The 23925-nt window shown below is 41.3% G+C and overlaps 1 protein-coding gene across 1 annotated transcript in view; it reads right to left on the bottom strand.

Annotated features, from left to right (window-relative positions):
- The window catches only part of LOC129722626 (paired box protein Pax-6-like), a 34706-nt gene extending 16300 nt beyond the window's left edge, over positions 1-18406 (bottom strand). The window contains exon 1 of the mRNA XM_055676229.1: positions 18358-18406. Coding sequence (XP_055532204.1) covers positions 18358-18377 — 20 coding nt within the window. The 5' untranslated portion in view covers positions 18378-18406. The remainder of the gene's footprint in view (positions 1-18357) is intronic.
- Positions 18407-23925: the final 5519 nt, after the last annotated feature.

Genomic DNA, 23925 nt, shown 5'->3' with positions numbered 1-23925 from the left:
ACAGTCTGCCAACCTTGGTGGTGTGGACGATAGATGGCTTCCAAGCAGCTCCTGCAGATCGTGGTTCATTCGCTTTCTTCGCGTTCCGTTCTCCATAAGCGATCCACCGAAGATGGCCGTAGAGGACTAGCACTGTCTTCTCGTGAGCCCTCCATTTCGCCTTCGACGCATTAATGTCAAATCCAATGCGTTTGGCTTCGTCTTTCAGTCCGATGTACGTATCTGCCATCTTCACAAAGGTTCGAGCCACAATGTAGATATCGTCGGCGAAGCAAACAGTTGGACCGAATTTTACAGCTCCAGCAGCTTTGTTGTTTTTAGCCCGTCAATCTCATCCTCCATCTCTAGGGGATCGGAGGCTGGAATCCTTTTGTCTTCGGCTCGTGCACCAAGATCAGATCGTGCCATACCGTCATCGCACTCTACTACATCGCCGTTCAGATGCTCATCGTAGTGCGGCTTCTATCTTTCGGTCGCCTTTCATTCGTCCGTAAGGGTTTTGACAGTTTGCCGTCCGTCCAAGCTCCTACATCTTTCGGCTTGCGGCACGTAGCCTTTACGGAAGCTATTCAACTTGTCGTAGAACTTCGGAGTGTAGTTAGCTTAGTACAGCTCGGTACTCTTGCTGACGCTTCTACCTTCGAATAACTGAGTATCGTTCCTCGTTCGCTCTCGTACAGCGTTGCGCTCTTCTTCCCGACTAACTGTTTGCATTCGCCATTAAACCATACATTCCTATGATTAGGGGCCCTTATACCTAGTAGCACTATATAGGGATGGGCGATACTGACGAAAGTATCGATACTTTGGTATCGCGATACTTCAATGAACTTCGATACCAGGTATCGAAGTATCGGCTGAAGAAGTATCGATTACCGATGTTTTGATAGTATCGGTGTCAGCCCTGCATTTTTTTTAAATCATCATTTAGAAAGTATCGATACCGGTACTCATCTCTCGCGGTGAGTATCGATGCCAAAATACTCGATTTCGCGACCCCGAGTATCGATACCGCTGGTATCGATGCTAGTATCGCCCATCCTCAGCACTACAGCAGTAGTACCTGTTGCGGATCGAATGCTCCTCCATCCATCTTCAAGAGTAGCTGCGCCAAGCTGTTCTTCCGTGGGTAGTGCTGCATGTATTCCTGTGCAACTCCGGCGACCCGCAGTTGCCCAATATTTAGTCGTGGCATTCGACTTCGACGGGTATTATATACCGTTGAAAGTTTTGAGCGCATGCACACAGCTACTAGGTAATAGTCTGAGTCTATATTCGCACTGCGCTGCCGCGCATAGCAAGTCAGCCCCATTTGCATTTTCAGTAAAATTGAGCTGTTACGCGTGAATGGTAGCTAACAATGCATAGTTTCGTAACAATGGATGAGCTCAACAACTTTGTTCTGAAAAACTACTGGGAAACATCCAAACATATTGTCCCATCTCGTAAGAAGCAATGTTATTAAATCGTATAAAAACGCGTTTTTCTCGGCTTGCTGAAAATGCAGGTGGGACTGACATGCTATGCGCGGCAGTGCGCTGGTGTGAACGTTGATGATGTCGGGAAAGCACCTACCGTCGATTAGAACGTGGTCGATTTCATTTTCTGTCGGCTGATCGGGTGATCTGCAGGTGGTTTTGTGTATATGTCCGCAGAGGAAAAAGGTACTTCGGACTGCCACACCACGGTAGACTGCAAAATTCATTAGACACTTTTTTTGCATTCTATATAACGAAAAAAAACTTGTTTTTCGACTATCCGGTATCAAAGTTGATGGTATCGAAAATTACATAAAATTTACTGTTAAATACTAATAACGGAAAGGTCTGTGTTTTCAGAGACACACAGATGAGTGTTGTTATCCCTTGAAACGACAATTTACTGTTATAATCAGCGTTGCCACTAAGTTTTGAATAAAATCTGGCAAAACGAAAATGAAAAGTCTGGCAAAAATCTGTCACTCATTTTTGGATAAAATTCCTGGCAGAATTGAAAGTGATGACCTTTTTTTTGCTCTCGCCGGGTGTAGGTAGGTAAAGGCCAGACACGGCCCATCTCGCAGTAATGACCTTTTTGCGAGACGACGCGAATGAAATCTGGCAAATATCTGGCAGATTCTGAGGTTTATCTGTTTGTCTGGCGCGCAAACAGAAATCTGGCAAAATCCAGATTTATCTGGCACAACGGCAACGCTGGTTATAATGCCCACCGGTTCGATCAGGTCAAGCAAATGTTTTCGGTTCTTCCGGACTCACTACCATATCTGATTTTTAGCACACTCAATATACATCAATCCACACAATCCGAACTACATCACTGCGAATAAACTTGTATTGTTTCGAAAACTTTACATGAGCATTCTTACGAGCACATTTCTTATCAGAACAGGATCTTTTTTTCCCGACCCATGATTAATATCATTTTGAAGTAGAATACTTCTCTCAGGAAGTTCGGTTACATAGGGATGTGAAATGAAAATCTAAAACCGAAAAAAGTGAAAAATATGTCCAATTTCAAATGCTAATAAATCGGTTAGTATTCGATGGATTTCCTTCGTTTTTGCAGCAATAGATTGGAAAATCTTCTAAGATTCTTCCCAAAATAAGATAATTGTAATTTTATTATTCACACTATTGTACTATTGGAAATAGTCAAGCCTTGTCAAAACGAAAAATTTGACCTCTGATTGGTCGTTATATGCTTGCTTCCCAAGCACGGTCGACAGGATCATATACCTTGCAATTGAAAACATGCTATTTGGCCTATATAAGAGCCTGTTTCAGCCGGAGCCGCTCATAATAGTTCTAGACAGCGACAACAGCAGTCGTCCTTCCTTAGCAGCAGCAATAGCCCTGTGGTTGGTCACCAAGTCTCAGGAGCAGCGCGGTTTTTCTCAGCGTGTGTCGCCAGACAGCCATTATTCCCCCCGTGTTGGGGCAGCATGAAGATTGCCATCAGGAAATCCAATTTTGGAAATCAAAATGCCTTTTTGAAGGCAAATAAACAAGTCATTGGAAGTTAATAATTTTTGTCAACGCAAACAAGTATTCTGGGTTGCATCCTAGCAATTTAAATTTGTCGCACCCGTCTTATTTACTGAGTGTGAAATAGCTTCCACAGTGCATGTTGTCCGTGTATCTTAATTCCCCCAATGTTAGGGCAGCTCAAAGGTTGTAATTAGCAACCGATTTTGAACCGCAACATGCTTTTTTCAAGGCAAATGAAAAAATAATTGAAGGTTAATAATTTTCTGGCATCAACACAAGCAGACATTCTGTTTTCTGTTGTAGTTGTCTGTTGTAGTTGTCTAATTTTTACTTTATTTAGTAAACTCCCCACTGTAGGGGCAGCGTAAAGGCTGCGATCAGCATAACCGACATTGAATAATAAATTGCCCTATTAGTACGCATTCACAAAAGCAGTTAGTTCGACTAAGCAGAGCTAATGTGAAGTCGATTCAATCAATCAGCATTAACAGAATTTTGTCGTCTCCCAGCTGCCAAGTTGCAACATGATGCAACACGCAACAGCGAGCAAACGAAATCGCTTGATGTTACAAACCGCAATAAGATACGGGTTAAAACCGTTGTGTGTGTGAGAGCACCATCGATGTTTATTCGCTGGATACACTATCTACTGTCTACTGAACGCAATAATCTGCTTACATGCGACACGGGGACGGGAACATTTTCTTCAACGAAGCTGCGCAACACGACACAAAACATGTTATTTTGTTGCTTCAATGAGAGTGCTATCGGTCCGGCTCGACAAGAAATCATTTTTGTGCATCCGTGCTACGAAACTGAGGAAAAACTTTAGAAACTGAAAAAAGAGGTGGAGCTTATCAAATGATCGCTCTGAGTCAGAATGGAGTCACACATATTTTTCAAGTTATATCATTCCACCACGTACGAAAAATAATTCATTCCTATTTTCATCCCTATATAAGAGCCTGTTTTAGTCGAAGCCGCTCATGATAGTTCTGAACAGCGACGACAGCAGTCCTCCCTTAGCAGCAGCGGGAGCGAGCAGTGGGTACCATCGATAGTGGATAGCGGCCACAACTGTGGCATGGCTGCGAATAAGCGTAGCAGTTTCAGCGGATCTCACCATAGATAGCAGCAGGGCCAGCAGATGCAGGTACAGCGGATACCAATGGCGGCCACAACTGTGGCATGGTTACGGATAGCGTTGCAGTTGCTCAGCATTTGGGCCAGCGTATAGCGGCCACAACTGTGGCATGGCTATGCATAGCGTAGCTGTTGCAGCGGGTATATCAGCATCGATAGTAGCAGGGTCAGCTGATGCAACGACACTCTCTTCACTAAAATGCTGTTTCAGTGTGGTAGCGGGAAGCATCAGCAGCAGGCTTGCATGAAGTGAATACATCAGCCAGCAACTTTCTCTAAGGCCTCTGCCATAGTAGACGCGAAAAGCGGCGCGAACCGACTCGCTCGGCCGTAGGTTGATGTACAGCTCTACTGGTGGCTGTACATTAACCTACAGCTGAGCGAATCGGTTCGCGTCGCTTTTCGCGTCTATTATGACAGAGGCCTAATGGAAAAGTTGTATCAGTTTGTTCAGAAGAATATTATTGTCGGTAATATTACATAGAAGCGATTGCGTAAATCCGATTTTGAATTGAACAATTGTTCTTTTGAGAACAAATAACACACTTATTTGAAGAGTTAATAGCTTTTGGTACCAATAGCAGTATAGTGACAGCCTCAGCGGTAGATGCAGATGCAGCCGGTACTTCCCTGAGGCCGATGTAAAGGTAAATGGGAGCAGCACGGCGAAACAGTTCGGGTTATGCTTATACGCGCGTCATTTTTCGTTGTTGATATTCCCCACATGAAACGACGCGCTTTCGTATGACAGCGGTGGTATTAGCGGTAGATGCAATTGCCAACACTCCCTCCAGTAAAGCCGTGTCTAGTTTTCAATGTGAAAACACCTTTCTCATTGTGTTGACCGTGCGCCTTAGTCCTCACTATCAAGGTAACACAGAGATGTAAGATAAACATTACATCCTATGATAAATTGAACAATTGTCCTTATAAGGACAACAAATGAATTAATGAAGATTTAATTTTGAATTAGAATACTTCTCTCAGGAAGTTCGGCTACATAGGGATGTAAAATGAAAATCTAAAACTGAAAAAATCGAGAAAAATTTCAAATGCCAATAAATCGGTTAGTTTTCGATGGATTTCCTTCGTTTTTGCAGCAATTGATTAAAAAATCTTCTAAGATTCCTACCAAATGCATGAAATTGCAATTTTATCATTCGAACTATTGTACTATTGAAAACTCTTAAGCCTTGTCAAAACACAAAATTCGACCTCTGATTGGTCGTTATACCGCGCTTTCCCAAGCACGGTCGGCAGAGTTATGGACCTAGTAAATTGGGAATGCATCATTTGGCCTATATAAGAGCTTCATCAGATAATAAACAAAGATTTCATCGGATATTAAACTGAACAACTGAAATTTGAAAAACACAATTGATTATTTGAAGAGTTAATATTTTCTCGTTTTGCGCTATAATCCAAAGTTAATTATCTTCATCTACATGCATACTCTGATTATTATTACGTGTTTGCGTCGCTTAGTGTTTGGCTACGGTCATGCAGAACGCAAATAACGGCGCGATGCGATTCGGCAAGACGAAATCTGTTGAAATGTATAGCTCTACTTCGCCTTAAAAAGAGCTGTACATTTCACCACGGTAAGGCGAATCGCATCGCGCCGGCATTCGCGTTCTGCATAACCGTAGCCTTTGTTCCGTTCCCGTTTAATGATGTCGTATTAAATGTGCATATTACGATTCGGCAGCACTTCAACTTCTCATTTGCACAAAATTTAAAAATATCCAATGAACTGCATTCAAAATATCAGACAAAAAGAAATTACAATACTGCCAATGAACGGTCAACGTTTATTTACTAAAAAAAATGACTGACACGCAAGCAGCCAGGTTATCTTTCTTGTAAAAGTATTCTACTTCAACCTTGCGGTCGTGGCTTTGCATACAACCTTCTTGTGATTTTTGAAGTAGAATACTTCTCTCAGGAAGTTCGGTTACATAGGGATGTGAAATGAAAATCTAAAACCGAAAAAAGTGAAAAATATGTCCAATTTCAAATGCTAATAAATCGGTTAGTATTCGATGGATTTCCTTCGTTTTTGCAGCAATAGATTGGAAAATCTTCTAAGATTCTTCCCAAAATAAGATAATTGTAATTTTATTATTCACACTATTGTACTATTGGAAATAGTCAAGCCTTGTCAAAACGAAAAATTTGACCTCTGATTGGTCGTTATATGCTTGCTTCCCAAGCACGGTCGACAGGATCATATACCTTGCAATTGAAAACATGCTATTTGGCCTATATAAGAGCCTGTTTCAGCCGGAGCCGCTCATAATAGTTCTAGACAGCGACAACAGCAGTCGTCCTTCCTTAGCAGCAGCAATAGCCCTGTGGTTGGTCACCAAGTCTCAGGAGCAGCGCGGTTTTTCTCAGCGTGTGTCGCCAGACAGCCATTATTCCCCCCGTGTTGGGGCAGCATGAAGATTGCCATCAGGAAATCCAATTTTGGAAATCAAAATGCCTTTTTGAAGGCAAATAAACAAGTCATTGGAAGTTAATAATTTTTGTCAACGCAAACAAGTATTCTGGGTTGCATCCTAGCAATTTAAATTTGTCGCACCCGTCTTATTTACTGAGTGTGAAATAGCTTCCACAGTGCATGTTGTCCGTGTATCTTAATTCCCCCAATGTTAGGGCAGCTCAAAGGTTGTAATTAGCAACCGATTTTGAACCGCAACATGCTTTTTTCAAGGCAAATGAAAAAATAATTGAAGGTTAATAATTTTCTGGCATCAACACAAGCAGACATTCTGTTTTCTGTTGTAGTTGTCTGTTGTAGTTGTCTAATTTTTACTTTATTTAGTAAACTCCCCACTGTAGGGGCAGCGTAAAGGCTGCGATCAGCATAACCGACATTGAATAATAAATTGCCCTATTAGTACGCATTCACAAAAGCAGTTAGTTCGACTAAGCAGAGCTAATGTGAAGTCGATTCAATCAATCAGCATTAACAGAATTTTGTCGTCTCCCAGCTGCCAAGTTGCAACATGATGCAACACGCAACAGCGAGCAAACGAAATCGCTTGATGTTACAAACCGCAATAAGATACGGGTTAAAACCGTTGTGTGTGTGAGAGCACCATCGATGTTTATTCGCTGGATACACTATCTACTGTCTACTGAACGCAATAATCTGCTTACATGTGACACGGGGACGGGAACATTTTCTTCAACGAAGCTGCGCAACACGACACAAAACATGTTATTTTGTTGCTTCAATGAGAGTGCTATCGGTCCGGCTCGACAAGAAATCATTTTTGTGCATCCGTGCTACGAAACTGAGGAAAAACTTTAGAAACTGAAAAAAGAGGTGGAGCTTATCAAATGATCGCTCTGAGTCAGAATGGAGTCACACATATTTTTCAAGTTATATCATTCCACCACGTACGAAAAATAATTCATTCCTATTTTCATCCCTATATAAGAGCCTGTTTTAGTCGAAGCCGCTCATGATAGTTCTGAACAGCGACGACAGCAGTCCTCCCTTAGCAGCAGCGGGAGCGAGCAGTGGGTACCATCGATAGTGGATAGCGGCCACAACTGTGGCATGGCTGCGAATAAGCGTAGCAGTTTCAGCGGATCTCACCATAGATAGCAGCAGGGCCAGCAGATGCAGGTACAGCGGATACCAATGGCGGCCACAACTGTGGCATGGTTACGGATAGCGTTGCAGTTGCTCAGCATTTGAGCCAGCGTATAGCGGCCACAACTGTGGCATGGCTATGCATAGCGTAGCTGTTGCAGCGGGTATATCAGCATCGATAGTAGCAGGGTCAGCTGATGCAACGACACTCTCTTCACTAAAATGCTGTTTCAGTGTGGTAGCGGGAAGCATCAGCAGCAGGCTTGCATGAAGTGAATACATCAGCCAGCAACTTTCTCTAAGGCCTCTGCCATAGTAGACGCGAAAAGCGGCGCGAACCGACTCGCTCGGCCGTAGGTTGATGTACAGCTCTACTGGTGGCTGTACATTAACCTACAGCTGAGCGAATCGGTTCGCGTCGCTTTTCGCGTCTATTATGACAGAGGCCTAATGGAAAAGTTGTATCAGTTTGTTCAGAAGAATATTATTGTCGGTAATATTACATAGAAGCGATTGCGTAAATCCGATTTTGAATTGAACAATTGTTCTTTTGAGAACAAATAACACACTTATTTGAAGAGTTAATAGCTTTTGGTACCAATAGCAGTATAGTGACAGCCTCAGCGGTAGATGCAGATGCAGCCGGTACTTCCCTGAGGCCGATGTAAAGGTAAATGGGAGCAGCACGGCGAAACAGTTCGGGTTATGCTTATACGCGCGTCATTTTTCGTTGTTGATATTCCCCACATGAAACGACGCGCTTTCGTATGACAGCGGTGGTATTAGCGGTAGATGCAATTGCCAACACTCCCTCCAGTAAAGCCGTGTCTAGTTTTCAATGTGAAAACACCTTTCTCATTGTGTTGACCGTGCGCCTTAGTCCTCACTATCAAGGTAACACAGAGATGTAAGATAAACATTACATCCTATGATAAATTGAACAATTGTCCTTATAAGGACAACAAATGAATTAATGAAGATTTAATTTTGAATTAGAATACTTCTCTCAGGAAGTTCGGCTACATAGGGATGTAAAATGAAAATCTAAAACTGAAAAAATCGAGAAAAATTTCAAATGCCAATAAATCGGTTAGTTTTCGATGGATTTCCTTCGTTTTTGCAGCAATTGATTAAAAAATCTTCTAAGATTCCTACCAAATGCATGAAATTGCAATTTTATCATTCGAACTATTGTACTATTGAAAACTCTTAAGCCTTGTCAAAACACAAAATTCGACCTCTGATTGGTCGTTATACCGCGCTTTCCCAAGCACGGTCGGCAGAGTTATGGACCTAGTAAATTGGGAATGCATCATTTGGCCTATATAAGAGCTTCATCAGATAATAAACAAAGATTTCATCGGATATTAAACTGAACAACTGAAATTTGAAAAACACAATTGATTATTTGAAGAGTTAATATTTTCTCGTTTTGCGCTATAATCCAAAGTTAATTATCTTCATCTACATGCATACTCTGATTATTATTACGTGTTTGCGTCGCTTAGTGTTTGGCTACGGTCATGCAGAACGCAAATAACGGCGCGATGCGATTCGGCAAGACGAAATCTGTTGAAATGTATAGCTCTACTTCGCCTTAAAAAGAGCTGTACATTTCACCACGGTAAGGCGAATCGCATCGCGCCGGCATTCGCGTTCTGCATAACCGTAGCCTTTGTTCCGTTCCCGTTTAATGATGTCGTATTAAATGTGCATATTACGATTCGGCAGCACTTCAACTTCTCATTTGCACAAAATTTAAAAATATCCAATGAACTGCATTCAAAATATCAGACAAAAAGAAATTACAATACTGCCAATGAACGGTCAACGTTTATTTACTAAAAAAAATGACTGACACGCAAGCAGCCAGGTTATCCTTCTTGTAAAAGTATTCTACTTCAACCTTGCGGTCGTGGCTTTGCATACAACCTTCTTGTGATTTTTGAAGTAGAATACTTCTCTCAGGAAGTTCGGTTACATAGGGATGTGAAATGAAAATCTAAAACCGAAAAAAGTGAAAAATATGTCCAATTTCAAATGCTAATAAATCGGTTAGTATTCGATGGATTTCCTTCGTTTTTGCAGCAATAGATTGGAAAATCTTCTAAGATTCTTCCCAAAATAAGATAATTGTAATTTTATTATTCACACTATTGTACTATTGGAAATAGTCAAGCCTTGTCAAAACGAAAAATTTGACCTCTGATTGGTCGTTATATGCTTGCTTCCCAAGCACGGTCGACAGGATCATATACCTTGCAATTGAAAACATGCTATTTGGCCTATATAAGAGCCTGTTTCAGCCGGAGCCGCTCATAATAGTTCTAGACAGCGACAACAGCAGTCGTCCTTCCTTAGCAGCAGCAATAGCCCTGTGGTTGGTCACCAAGTCTCAGGAGCAGCGCGGTTTTTCTCAGCGTGTGTCGCCAGACAGCCATTATTCCCCCCGTGTTGGGGCAGCATGAAGATTGCCATCAGGAAATCCAATTTTGGAAATCAAAATGCCTTTTTGAAGGCAAATAAACAAGTCATTGGAAGTTAATAATTTTTGTCAACGCAAACAAGTATTCTGGGTTGCATCCTAGCAATTTAAATTTGTCGCACCCGTCTTATTTACTGAGTGTGAAATAGCTTCCACAGTGCATGTTGTCCGTGTATCTTAATTCCCCCAATGTTAGGGCAGCTCAAAGGTTGTAATTAGCAACCGATTTTGAACCGCAACATGCTTTTTTCAAGGCAAATGAAAAAATAATTGAAGGTTAATAATTTTCTGGCATCAACACAAGCAGACATTCTGTTTTCTGTTGTAGTTGTCTGTTGTAGTTGTCTAATTTTTACTTTATTTAGTAAACTCCCCACTGTAGGGGCAGCGTAAAGGCTGCGATCAGCATAACCGACATTGAATAATAAATTGCCCTATTAGTACGCATTCACAAAAGCAGTTAGTTCGACTAAGCAGAGCTAATGTGAAGTCGATTCAATCAATCAGCATTAACAGAATTTTGTCGTCTCCCAGCTGCCAAGTTGCAACATGATGCAACACGCAACAGCGAGCAAACGAAATCGCTTGATGTTACAAACCGCAATAAGATACGGGTTAAAACCGTTGTGTGTGTGAGAGCACCATCGATGTTTATTCGCTGGATACACTATCTACTGTCTACTGAACGCAATAATCTGCTTACATGCGACACGGGGACGGGAACATTTTCTTCAACGAAGCTGCGCAACACGACACAAAACATGTTATTTTGTTGCTTCAATGAGAGTGCTATCGGTCCGGCTCGACAAGAAATCATTTTTGTGCATCCGTGCTACGAAACTGAGGAAAAACTTTAGAAACTGAAAAAAGAGGTGGAGCTTATCAAATGATCGCTCTGAGTCAGAATGGAGTCACACATATTTTTCAAGTTATATCATTCCACCACGTACGAAAAATAATTCATTCCTATTTTCATCCCTATATAAGAGCCTGTTTTAGTCGAAGCCGCTCATGATAGTTCTGAACAGCGACGACAGCAGTCCTCCCTTAGCAGCAGCGGGAGCGAGCAGTGGGTACCATCGATAGTGGATAGCGGCCACAACTGTGGCATGGCTGCGAATAAGCGTAGCAGTTTCAGCGGATCTCACCATAGATAGCAGCAGGGCCAGCAGATGCAGGTACAGCGGATACCAATGGCGGCCACAACTGTGGCATGGTTACGGATAGCGTTGCAGTTGCTCAGCATTTGGGCCAGCGTATAGCGGCCACAACTGTAGCATGGCTATGCATAGCGTAGCTGTTGCAGCGGGTATATCAGCATCGATAGTAGCAGGGTCAGCTGATGCAACGACACTCTCTTCACTAAAATGCTGTTTCAGTGTGGTAGCGGGAAGCATCAGCAGCAGGCTTGCATGAAGTGAATACATCAGCCAGCAACTTTCTCTAAGGCCTCTGCCATAGTAGACGCGAAAAGCGGCGCGAACCGACTCGCTCGGCCGTAGGTTGATGTACAGCTCTACTGGTGGCTGTACATTAACCTACAGCTGAGCGAATCGGTTCGCGTCGCTTTTCGCGTCTATTATGACAGAGGCCTAATGGAAAAGTTGTATCAGTTTGTTCAGAAGAATATTATTGTCGGTAATATTACATAGAAGCGATTGCGTAAATCCGATTTTGAATTGAACAATTGTTCTTTTGAGAACAAATAACACACTTATTTGAAGAGTTAATAGCTTTTGGTACCAATAGCAGTATAGTGACAGCCTCAGCGGTAGATGCAGATGCAGCCGGTACTTCCCTGAGGCCGATGTAAAGGTAAATGGGAGCAGCACGGCGAAACAGTTCGGGTTATGCTTATACGCGCGTCATTTTTCGTTGTTGATATTCCCCACATGAAACGACGCGCTTTCGTATGACAGCGGTGGTATTAGCGGTAGATGCAATTGCCAACACTCCCTCCAGTAAAGCCGTGTCTAGTTTTCAATGTGAAAACACCTTTCTCATTGTGTTGACCGTGCGCCTTAGTCCTCACTATCAAGGTAACACAGAGATGTAAGATAAACATTACATCCTATGATAAATTGAACAATTGTCCTTATAAGGACAACAAATGAATTAATGAAGATTTAATTTTGAATTAGAATACTTCTCTCAGGAAGTTCGGCTACATAGGGATGTAAAATGAAAATCTAAAACTGAAAAAATCGAGAAAAATTTCAAATGCCAATAAATCGGTTAGTTTTCGATGGATTTCCTTCGTTTTTGCAGCAATTGATTAAAAAATCTTCTAAGATTCCTACCAAATGCATGAAATTGCAATTTTATCATTCGAACTATTGTACTATTGAAAACTCTTAAGCCTTGTCAAAACACAAAATTCGACCTCTGATTGGTCGTTATACCGCGCTTTCCCAAGCACGGTCGGCAGAGTTATGGACCTAGTAAATTGGGAATGCATCATTTGGCCTATATAAGAGCTTCATCAGATAATAAACAAAGATTTCATCGGATATTAAACTGAACAACTGAAATTTGAAAAACACAATTGATTATTTGAAGAGTTAATATTTTCTCGTTTTGCGCTATAATCCAAAGTTAATTATCTTCATCTACATGCATACTCTGATTATTATTACGTGTTTGCGTCGCTTAGTGTTTGGCTACGGTCATGCAGAACGCAAATAACGGCGCGATGCGATTCGGCAAGACGAAATCTGTTGAAATGTATAGCTCTACTTCGCCTTAAAAAGAGCTGTACATTTCACCACGGTAAGGCGAATCGCATCGCGCCGGCATTCGCGTTCTGCATAACCGTAGCCTTTGTTCCGTTCCCGTTTAATGATGTCGTATTAAATGTGCATATTACGATTCGGCAGCACTTCAACTTCTCATTTGCACAAAATTTAAAAATATCCAATGAACTGCATTCAAAATATCAGACAAAAAGAAATTACAATACTGCCAATGAACGGTCAACGTTTATTTACTAAAAAAAATGACTGACACGCAAGCAGCCAGGTTATCTTTCTTGTAAAAGTATTCTACTTCAACCTTGCGGTCGTGGCTTTGCATACAACCTTCTTGTGATTTTTTAGTCTCATCCATCACCTGATACTTTCAACCAAACTTGTAAACGATTTAATTTGATTCACTTCGTTGGAGTGCATCGCAGTAGGCTTTCGCTCGAAATAGTAGAACGACCGTTGGCTCTCGCACACAGATCAAATGGTAGAATAACATTCGCGCATCGAAGAATTGCGTTTGGCGATGTTATTTTGCCTCATTTCTGTCTATTTAATTCTGTTACTGTTAAGACATGTTATTACAAAATCAATTTTATAAGTAATTAAAAATCATTCTCATTTCTAGAAAAAAAAAAAAAACATCAAAATACGTTTAGAGAAAAAAAAATGTCGCGGTGCCAAGTACTCGTTTGACATGTTTGTTCAACAACTTAGGCTAGAGTGTCAATAAAAATCGATTTTTCGAATATCGTTTAGCGGAGGGGCTAAAAAGTTTCATCTTCTCGAACAAAGTCCCCATGCAAAATTTCAGCTTGATTTTGTCGATAGGGAACATGTGCCTCAAAGCGGTCAAACTTCTACGAAAATTTTCTAAGACCCAGGAAGTTCGTTTTTTAGAAAAATTTTTTTTTCGAGTTAACACCGAATCTCGACGTTTCATGCATTTCTAAGACATTTGGCATCAAAAAAAAAAATCGGTATCGACTGTTTTTTTTTTCATCGATATTTTTCCTGAAACTTTGACCGCTCTGAGGCACGTGCTCCCGATGTTCGATTGAGTTGAAATTTGGCATGAAGACTCTCTTCGAGAAGACGAAACTTTTGAGCCCTACCGCTAAACGATATTCGAAGGTCAATTTTTTTCTCATTCTTGCGCTCTAATGTAGGTATTTATTTAGATAGCGAAACTTATCAACGTCAGAAGCAAAAGAAGACGATTATCGCAGTGAAAAATCGTGATCATTAGGGTAACAATATTTCGAATTTCGCTTAGAAGTAGTGCTAAAAAGTTTCGTCTACTCGAAAAAAAAAACTCCTTGCAAAATTTCAGCTCAATTGGACATTAGGAACACGTGTCAAAGCGGTCAAAGCTTCACGAGAAATGTTTATAAAGAGCACAGATAGTAGTACATGAAATTGCCGATATTAATTTTTTTTTATGGATGCCAGATGGCATGAAACGTCGAGATCTGGTGTTACTATTTTATCCACCACGCCGACCTTCGCTCACGATCTCTGAACAACGGCTCATGACGATTCTTTCGGTCTCCAGTCGGAGTCCAGTTCAGTTACAGTTTCTCTCTTCTTTGGCACGTGCATCATGGCCACTTATCAAATATCTTTAAGTGGCCAAAGTAGGTTTTTTTTTCTTGACCACGTTTCTTCTGGCGCCTTACCATCCGAGAACCGCAGTTGATTAGGTGTGCCGCCATGTTCACCGCCTCCACCCAGAACCTCACCGGCAAATTGGCGACATTCAGCATGCCCCTCACTTTCTCGCGAATAGGCCAATTAATGCAATTTCTGATGTCTTATTCCGTCCCGCTTCATATCAGTCTTGAATTGATTATTCACAAATTCTCGGCCATTGTCACTGCACAAAACCTTCAACTTGTATCCAAATTTCCGTTCAGCCATCACTTTGAAGTCTTTGTACGCCGTCAACAACTGATTCATCGGTTCCAGGGTATAAAGGAATACCTGTAAACCAGCTCCATGTTCTCGAATTAGCGTTGGGGTACAAGTCACGCGCTCTACAAAGTTGTCCTTCTACAAAACACTCATTAGATTGGCAGTCCTCTACAGCCACGAAGCATGGACCGTGTTCTCGGGATTTTCGAACGGAAGGTGCTGCATACGATCTACGGTAGTGGGGATGAACCACGAGTTTAATAAGTTGCTGGGGGAGCCCACTATAGTCATACGGCTAAAACCGGAAGGCTACGGTGGGCTACGTCGTAAGGATGTCGGACGGAAGACCAGGTTCTGGATAACGACACAATAGGAACACGACGCCGTGGCACGCAATGTGCACGGTGGATCGACCAAGTGTGAGGAGAACTCCGCAGCCTGCATGTGTGGCGACGAGCAGCCATGGATCGAGTACAATGGCGTCGGCTCTTTGATACAGCAAAGGCCACACAGGCCTTCGTCTAATTGGTAAGTTAAGTAATAAGTCACGACAGTTATGGCACGATCCATCTTTCTATTTCACGAAACCGCCGGCTTGGCCTTCACGTCCTGCGAGGTCTCAGCCTTCACGTCATCTGAGTTCAAAACGCGTCTTTAAACTACCAAACCAATCACCATCGTTACATAGCACTTTGGCAATCCCATCAAAAGTAGGAGAGAGTCACTAGAAACTTGATGGCTGGTCGGGAACAATGGAAAGCGGGCTTGAGACTTGAGGCCTATTGCGAATTTTTCGCATCCATCCGCTCAAGCAAACCGTAAACAGCGCTCCAGAATCTTTCCGGATCGTCATCTACGTGGAGAACGTCCACGAGACGTAATTCTCACGGCCATTTAGTTTCTCGATCGACAAAGCCACGCTGCTTCCACCGGTATCACGAACCTTTCTTGAATCCAAACCTTCAGCTTTTCATCCAACTATCGCTGCACTGGTTCCAGACTCTTCTAATCCATCGTCGTTCAGAATTCTGCCATTTAGCGGTTAGTTGAGAATATGGATTTTAGAAGCAAATTGGCAACTATTTCATAAACATTTATCATTTTCGCTGTTGGTTTAACATGGTTTTCAGAATCGTTGATCATTTTGAGCTTGATTTGTGACTATTATTTTTGTTATCAAATTTTTGCCGTTTTAAGTTTGATACATTATAACTTTTATGGCGATTTCTGGTTTTTTAACGCCGTTTTGGCCTTTCTGGCTCTGCCATTTAGGAGAATGGAGTTATCTAGGGGAGCAGTATTAATCCATTTTAATCTTCTTTGGATCATTTCAATTGTGACCAAAAGATTTGGTGCGATGGTCTATAAAGTTGATCTGCTGGGCAAGTAATGTCAAACTTGTTTACATACTGTGTAAATTTCGGAAGATCATCAAGGAAGTAAAGCCGACAGAAACCTTATCCAAGATTAATTCCTTTCTGATTATAGCAAACGACGACTTTACTCTGTTGAATTCCTCTTCCTAAATTTTGCCCACTTCCAATCAAATTCTTCAGAGATTAGTATTCGTAGGTCAGTGAGATTGACGCTAGATTTCTTTGTTGACATCTGCCGTTTTAGATGATAGAATGGCCAGATCTAATGTTCGCTCGCCCGCGATCTCTTCAGCTCGACACATATCCACGGTTTTTATTGGTGTTGTCAGCCATCGACAGCATTTTTCGTCTTCTATGACTGAAGAACTGGAATTCTTGACGACGACGACGGCTGTTGGCTGACCGCCGTAGTCACTCCCTCTATCAGCCTTATGAGAAACTCTGCCTATTTGGCCATAAAGTGTTGGATTTGTGTGGCATCCATATCGATGAAAATTCTGAACGGAACGGATGAATAACTTATCCGTATCCCACTTCTAACACCATGTCCTCGTTTTCAATCAAACACCGTATTCTAGGAGTTAACCACTATTTATTATGAGCAAACTACACCACGCGGTGATCTATAACCATAGAATCTCTTATGTCTTCTTTCATGTTATTCGACTCGTACAGCCAATCAAATACCGATAATAGTAGCAGTAAGCGTAGAATTGGAATAGACGAGGGGTGCGCCAATATTACAACATTTTACCGCAAATTTTCAAGTATAATTGTTAAACTGAAATTAAAGTTTGAATGTCAAATGAGGCCGGGAATTAGTAAAGAGACGTTTTATGCGATCATTTACTTATTAGGAGTTTGTTATCTTTCAAAATACTTTGCAAAAAAAAATTGTTTCAGGACTATAAAACAGGATTTGAGATTATTTTGCCTGAATTTATTGACAGATTAATAGGGACCTTTCAATGTCAAACAAACCAAAAAAAAAAAAAAATCTCAAAGTAAATAAAGTTATAAGCTTTTAATTTTTGGTTATGTCCTGTGATAGAACAAACGAATTAACGTTGTGCAAATCGCATATTATTAACTAATCTCCAAACAATAATTAGGGAAATGATACCCGTCCTGAAATTAGTACTCGAATTAGGTAAAATCGCGCATTTTCTTCGCATGTTGTCACATGCTTCAACTTGCAGTAGGATTAAATCCGAAGTCAAACCTCATGAAAATGCACTAAAATCACACACGTCCTCATCCCGCTCGAAAAAAAATTAACACAAAAGCATCGTTTAGCAGCGACAATTTTACCGTCGTTGCCTTCAATTAGCGAGAGTGCTTCTCGGTAGGACCCTCGTTCATCAAGCCTGCCAGCAAACGGTGGCACCAAACTCCGGCCAACGTGCGTCGGGAATGCGCATGTGCCCGATTTGAATTCTATTATCCCGAAACTGTTTGTTGTAGGTAATGACTTTCGTCTCAACTCAACCGCGCCGAAAGCTTCAAAATGGACACATTCTGTTATTTTTTTCCTCTGCCACTACCATATCACAAACCAGTGGACAAACGCTAAGCGAACGCGCGACAAAGCCACAGGGACCGCAAAACCGAAGGAATTTACCTCACAATTCGAGCATGTGTGTAATTCGATATCCTTCAAAGGGGCTAACAACGGTCTGCTTGCTGCTAGCCTGAGCTAGTTTTTTTTTTTTTTTTGGCAAAGCACGAGATTTTTATCTGGTTTCTAGCTTTTTAAATGTCACACAAGTTATTCACTTTTACACTTAATTTCAAAACAAAGTCCATAGCAATTCGCAATTCGAATAATCCGGAACACAACGGGCACAACACATTCCACCACCCGCCAACGATGACGATGAAGGGAGAAAAACATCTCGCCCTGCCAGTCCGAATTATCGAATGCAAATCGGACGTGAAAATCAGTCATGCGGAAAGGAACAGTTTCAGGCCGTTTTCAGCCGGATGGCCGGTTTGGAGTGCAAAAACTGCACCGAACCGGGCTTCCAGCTGGGGTCCGCTAGGCGGACTTGGCCATCGGACCGCCAAAAGCGGCCCGTTGGCGGTTCTACGCACTGTTGTTTACCTTGTGTGTATCAGAGCCATTAATCGTAGGTTTCACCACAATTTCACTACTGACCTGAAATGGGCAGGGTTCTGCTTTGGTGGGCGCTGCGAGTCGAGCTTGTACCGAACGCGGACGGATAGTTGTGGAATCGATGAAACAGTGTGAGCGGGATGGCTGCTTGTAAGGATGCTGCATTGCTGGTACTGAACGGGAGAGTGAATGAAGTAGAGAGAACTGTCAGCTAGGACACGAACCGTGAATGGGTTTAGGCGATTGAAAAAAAAAACACTTTGTGGATAGATAGGGTGAGGAACCAATTTGAAGTTAAACAGCTTATGCAGTCTCCCGAGCTTTGAGATGAAAAAGTGATTCGAAATGTGTAAGGTATTATACATGCAGAAGTATAAAAAATTGTTCACTGTTTTCTTAGTCAGTACTTATCTTCTGGCTGCCAAACTGGTTTGGCAAACTTTTTCAATTAAAGACTGAAACAAATTTTGTTGTCTTTAGGCAGACTATTTTACTACCGGAAATACCCTAGTTTGCAGTGTAAGCAAATAAGAAAATGCTTGCAAGGGATGAATAAAAAGTTTTTTGACGTTTTGAATAAAATTTTCGTTTTTCAGATGATACTCTTCCGATTAAAAATATACACTGTTTCGAACAGTGGCTCTCCGTTGATCCGTCCAATCAAAAAAATGTTTGTCAATTTATTCATCAAGTTTTTACGAAAAAAAAAGATGTATCTAATGAATTTGAGCACGGCTTGTCCAAATTCTCCGAATCCAAATTTTATTGTATGAAACTTAACCTTAACTGGGCGAAGTGATATAGATCATACACGAAATTGATGGTTGTCAAAACCGGTGCAGTTCCCAAGTAACAAGTCTATAGCTACTTGGTTTTCTAACGGTTTTATCACAGCAATAAATATTACCAACGGTTTTATGGCGGTTAAACCCGTTGCCAAAAATAGCCAAGTTGCCAAGTCGTAATGAACACTGATAGCTGTCAATAAAACTCTAATAAAACTTACAATAAAACCGGCAAGAGTCAATGCGATTTTGCTTTATTATTAGTTTTATTATTGCCCCATAGAACCACTCCAGCTCACTGTCAAATAACATAACATTCCTATGTCGTTAAATTATGCGTCCTTAAAAATAAGGTAGGGGCGCAGAAAGACGTCCAAGCTGAGTTCCAGACTTGTGTAAAGTTTTTTGTAGTAGCAATCCGTAACCAGATAGCGCTACCAGTACCGCCTCGTACAGCAGCTAAAAAAATGTATTGTAGCGATAAGGTCACCAAGCGGCGCTAGTATACAAGTGATTTGTAACGCAATTTACTTTGAAAATTTACACGGAAATTTTGATCAATGTTGTTCTTGCTTGGACGTCTGTCTATGGTAGGGGCAAGACACTATTGATATATTTCGGAATATATTCAATATTCAATTAAACTAAGTATGTATCGTTGCATTTTTCGTGCACCTCTCTATTTATATCAAAGCTCGTTGATTCCTCATTATCGTCGGTGTGATGTCAGATTTTTCATAAAAATAAAGTTGTCTAGGCCCCAGGGGTTTACCATATTTTTCTCTAATAATACAGGCATCCAACCTTTGCCGAACCTTACAACATATATATCATTGAACTAGGCTTATTGCGGTTACGATTGATACCAACTAATTACCAACCGCGCCATATTGATCTTTTGGAACTTTTTATGATCTTGAAACAAAAATCGAATCGTCGTCTGACTAAGAAGTAAATTGAACATCCAAAGTTGATTTTGATCTATCTCTGTATTGAAGAACACGGCTAGATTTCTGAAAACCTGAGCCAAAACAATCCAATTCATTTTTGCTAACAATGAGATCATTTTTGTAAGCCCGTACAATTTTGATGGCGCATAAATTTTAAGCGCCTATGTTCCCAAAATGCACGACAAATTTTCATGCGCATATGCTTGAGAGCTACAAAACCTTCCAAAAACCCCTTTTTATTTCTTATCTTTTTACAATATCACCATCAAATGCAATCGATTGCACGATGATAACCAACACAGGTGAAACACTTCTCCCGCGACGAGATATTTCCGTATTGAAAAAAGTGACGTGATGTTCTGGTGTGTGTGCAGGAACGGCACAACAAATCAACTTATTACGGTTGCTGTCTAGCAATGAAAAGTTCAATTGGACTTATTGTGGCAAGTAGCAGAGCGCAATAATGCAACCAAACTTATTGCGCTCCTAAAGAGGTAATGCCAGCTGCTTATAGTATGCGGTACTCTTTCCATGTGGTTTCAAAGCAGTTTTATTGCCATTCTTATGATTGCTTCAATAAGCTTGGCAAGGGTGGGCCACCTGGCTGTAAAGCAAACTTACAGCGGTTATCAGAAGGTTCTGATAGTATTTCTAGTTTTAACAGCAGTTTTGCGAAATTGGTGATGAAAACCGCTAAAAGAATGCAATACGACTTAAATTGTGACTTGGGTTACCATTCAACCGAGAAACTAAAGCTGATAATGTTTCGAAAACTACTAAAGGAAGACCACAGAAGCATGTCGTGTAGATAATAATAATAATCAATAATAATGCACCAGAACAGCTTGCAGTTGGAAAAGAAAATCAGGAATATTCACTGCTGTCAGGCGATAGCCTTGTGTATTGATTTAGCTCTATCTACCTACAAGCAAAAGTTTATGGAATATTTTGCTGGTAGCACTAGTTCTGTTAAAACTGACTGACATCAGAACTAGCGTTATTCTCGTTTTTGAAGGCCTTTTTTGGCCTCCTATTTGGGATCATTTTCTTTTATGGCCTTTTCTGGCCTTTAGAAGGCGTTTTCGGCGATTCTGAGCTCAATTTGGGATCATTTCCTTTGAAGACCTTTTCTGGCCTTTAAAAGGCGTTTCCGGCGGTTCTAAGCTCAATTTGGGATCATTTTCTTTTTGGCTTTTTCTGGCCTTTAGAAGGCGTTTTCGACGATTCTGAGCTAAATTTGGGATCATTTTCTTTAAAGGCCTTTTCTGGCCTTTAAAAGGCGTTTTCGGCGATTCTGAGCTCAATTTAAGATCATTTTCTTTTATGGCCTTTTCTGGCCTTTAAAAGGCGTTTTCGGCGATTCTGAGCTCAATTTGGGATCATTTTCTTTGAAGGCCTTTTCTGGCCTTTAGAAGGCGTTTTCGGCGATTCTGAGCTCAATTTGGGATCATTTATTTTTTATGGCCTTTTCTGGCCTTTAGTAGGCGTTTTCGGCTATTCTGAGCTAAATTTGGGATCATTTCCTTTTATGGCCTTTTCTGGCCTTTAGAAGGCGTTTTCGGCGATTCTGAGCTCAATTTGGGATCATTTCCTTTGAAGACCTTTTCTGGCCTTTAAAAGGCGTTTCCGGCGGTTCTAAGCTCAATTTGGGATCATTTTCTTTTTGGCTTTTTCTGGCCTTTAGAAGGCGTTTTCGACGATTCTGAGCTAAATTTGGGATCATTTTCTTTAAAGGCCTTTTCTGGCCTTTAAAAGGCGTTTTCGGCGATTCTGAGCTCAATTTAAGATCATTTTCTTTTATGGCCTTTTCTGGCCTTTAGAAGGCGTTTTAGGCGATTCTGAGCTCAATTTGGGATCATTTTCTTTGAAGGCCTTTTCTGGCCTTTAGAAGGCGTTTTCGGCGATTCTGAGCTCAATTTGGGATCATTTATTTTTTATGGCCTTTTCTGGCCTTTAGAAGGCGTTTTCGGCTATTCTGAGCTAAATTTGGGATCATTTCCTTTGATGACCTTTTTTGGCCTTTAGAAGGCGTTTTCGGCGATTCTGAGCTCAATTTGGGATAATTTTCTTTTTTGGCCTTTTCTGGCCTTTAGTAGGCGTTTTCGGCGATTCTGAGCTCAATTTGAGATCATTTTCTTTAAAGGCCTTTTCTGGCCTTTAGAAGGTGTTTTAGGCGATTCTGAGCTCAATTTGGGATCATTTTTTTATGGCCTTTTCTGACCTTTAGAAGGCGTTTTCGGCGATTTTGAGCTCTATTTGGGATCATTTTCTTTAAAGGCCTTCTCTGGCCTTCAGAAGGCGTTTTTGGCGATTCTGAGCTCAATTTGGGATCATTTTCTTTAATGGCCTTTTCTGGATTTAAAAAGGCGTTTTCGGCGATTCTGAGCTCAATTTAAGATCATTTTCTTTTTTGGCCTTTCCTGGCCTTTAGAAGGCGTTTTCGGCGATTCTGAGCTCAATTTGAGATCATTTTTCTTAAGGCCTTTCCTGGCCTTTAGAAGGCAATTTAGGCGATTCTGAGCTCAATTTGGGATCATTTTCTTTTTGGCTTTTTCTGGCTTTCAGAAGGCGTTTTCGGCGATTCTGAGCTCAATTGGGGATCATCTCCTTTGAAGGCCTTTACTGGCCTTTAGAAGGCGTTTTCGGCGATTCTGAGCTCAATTTGGGATCATTTCCTTTGATGACCTTTTCTGGCCTTTAGAAGGCGTTTTCGGCGATTCTGAGCTCAATTTGGATCATTTCTTTTTTGGCCTTTTCTGGCCTTTAGTAGGCGTTTTCGGCGATTCTGAGCTCAATTTGGGATCATTTTCTTTAAAGGCCTTTTCTGGCCTTTAGAAGGTGTTTTAGGCGATTCTGAGCTCAATTTGGGATCATTTTTTTATGGCCTTTTCTGGCCTTTAGAAGGCGTTTTCGGCGATTCTGAGCTCAATTTAAGATCATTTTCTTTTTTGGCCTTTCCTGGCCTTTAGAAGGCGTTTTCGGCGATTCTGAGCTCAATTTGAGATCATTTTTCTTAAGGCCTTTCCTGGCCTTTAGAAGGCAATTTGGGCGATTCTGAGCTCAATTTGGGATCATTTTCTATTTGGCTTTTTCTGGCTTTCAGAAGGCGTTTTCGGCGATTCTGAGCTCAATTGGGGATCATCTCCTTTGAAGGCCTTTACTGGCCTTTAGAAGGCGTTTTCGGCGATTCTGAGCTCAATTTGGGATCATTTCCTTTGATGACCTTTTCTGGCCTTTAGAAGGCGTTTTCGGCGATTCTGAGCTCAATTTGGGATCATTTCTTTATTGGCCTTTTCTGGCCTTTAGTAGGCGTTTTCGGCGATTCTGAGCTCAATTTGTGATCATTTCCTTTGATGACCTTTTCTGGCCTTTAGAAGGCGTTTTCGGCGATTCTGAGCTCAATTTGGATCATTTCTTTTTTGGCCTTTTCTGGCCTTTAGTAGGCGTTTTCGGCGATTCTGAGCTCAATTTGGGATCATTTTCTTTAAAGGCCTTTTCTGGCCTTTAGAAGGTGTTTTAGGCGATTCTGAGCTCAATTTGGGATCATTTTTTTATGGCCTTTTCTGGCCTTTAGAAGGCGTTTTCGGCGATTCTGAGCTCAATTTGAGATCATTTTCTTTTTGGCCTTTACTGGCCTTTAGAAGGCGTTTTAGGCGATTCTGAGCTCAATTTGGGATCATTTTTTTTAAAAGCCTTTTCTGGCCTTTAGAAGGCGTTTTAGGCGATTCTGAGCTCAATTTGGGATCATTCCCTTTGAAGACCTTTTCTGGCCTTAGGAGGCGTTTTCGGCGATACTGAGCTCAATTTGGGATCATTTTCTT

This window comes from Wyeomyia smithii, chromosome 1 (assembly GCF_029784165.1).
Source record: "Wyeomyia smithii strain HCP4-BCI-WySm-NY-G18 chromosome 1, ASM2978416v1, whole genome shotgun sequence".
Taxonomy (NCBI): Eukaryota; Metazoa; Arthropoda; class Insecta; order Diptera; family Culicidae; genus Wyeomyia; species Wyeomyia smithii.
The sequence above is the reverse complement of the archived record's forward strand: the minus strand, read 5'-3'. Positions and strand labels throughout refer to the sequence as shown.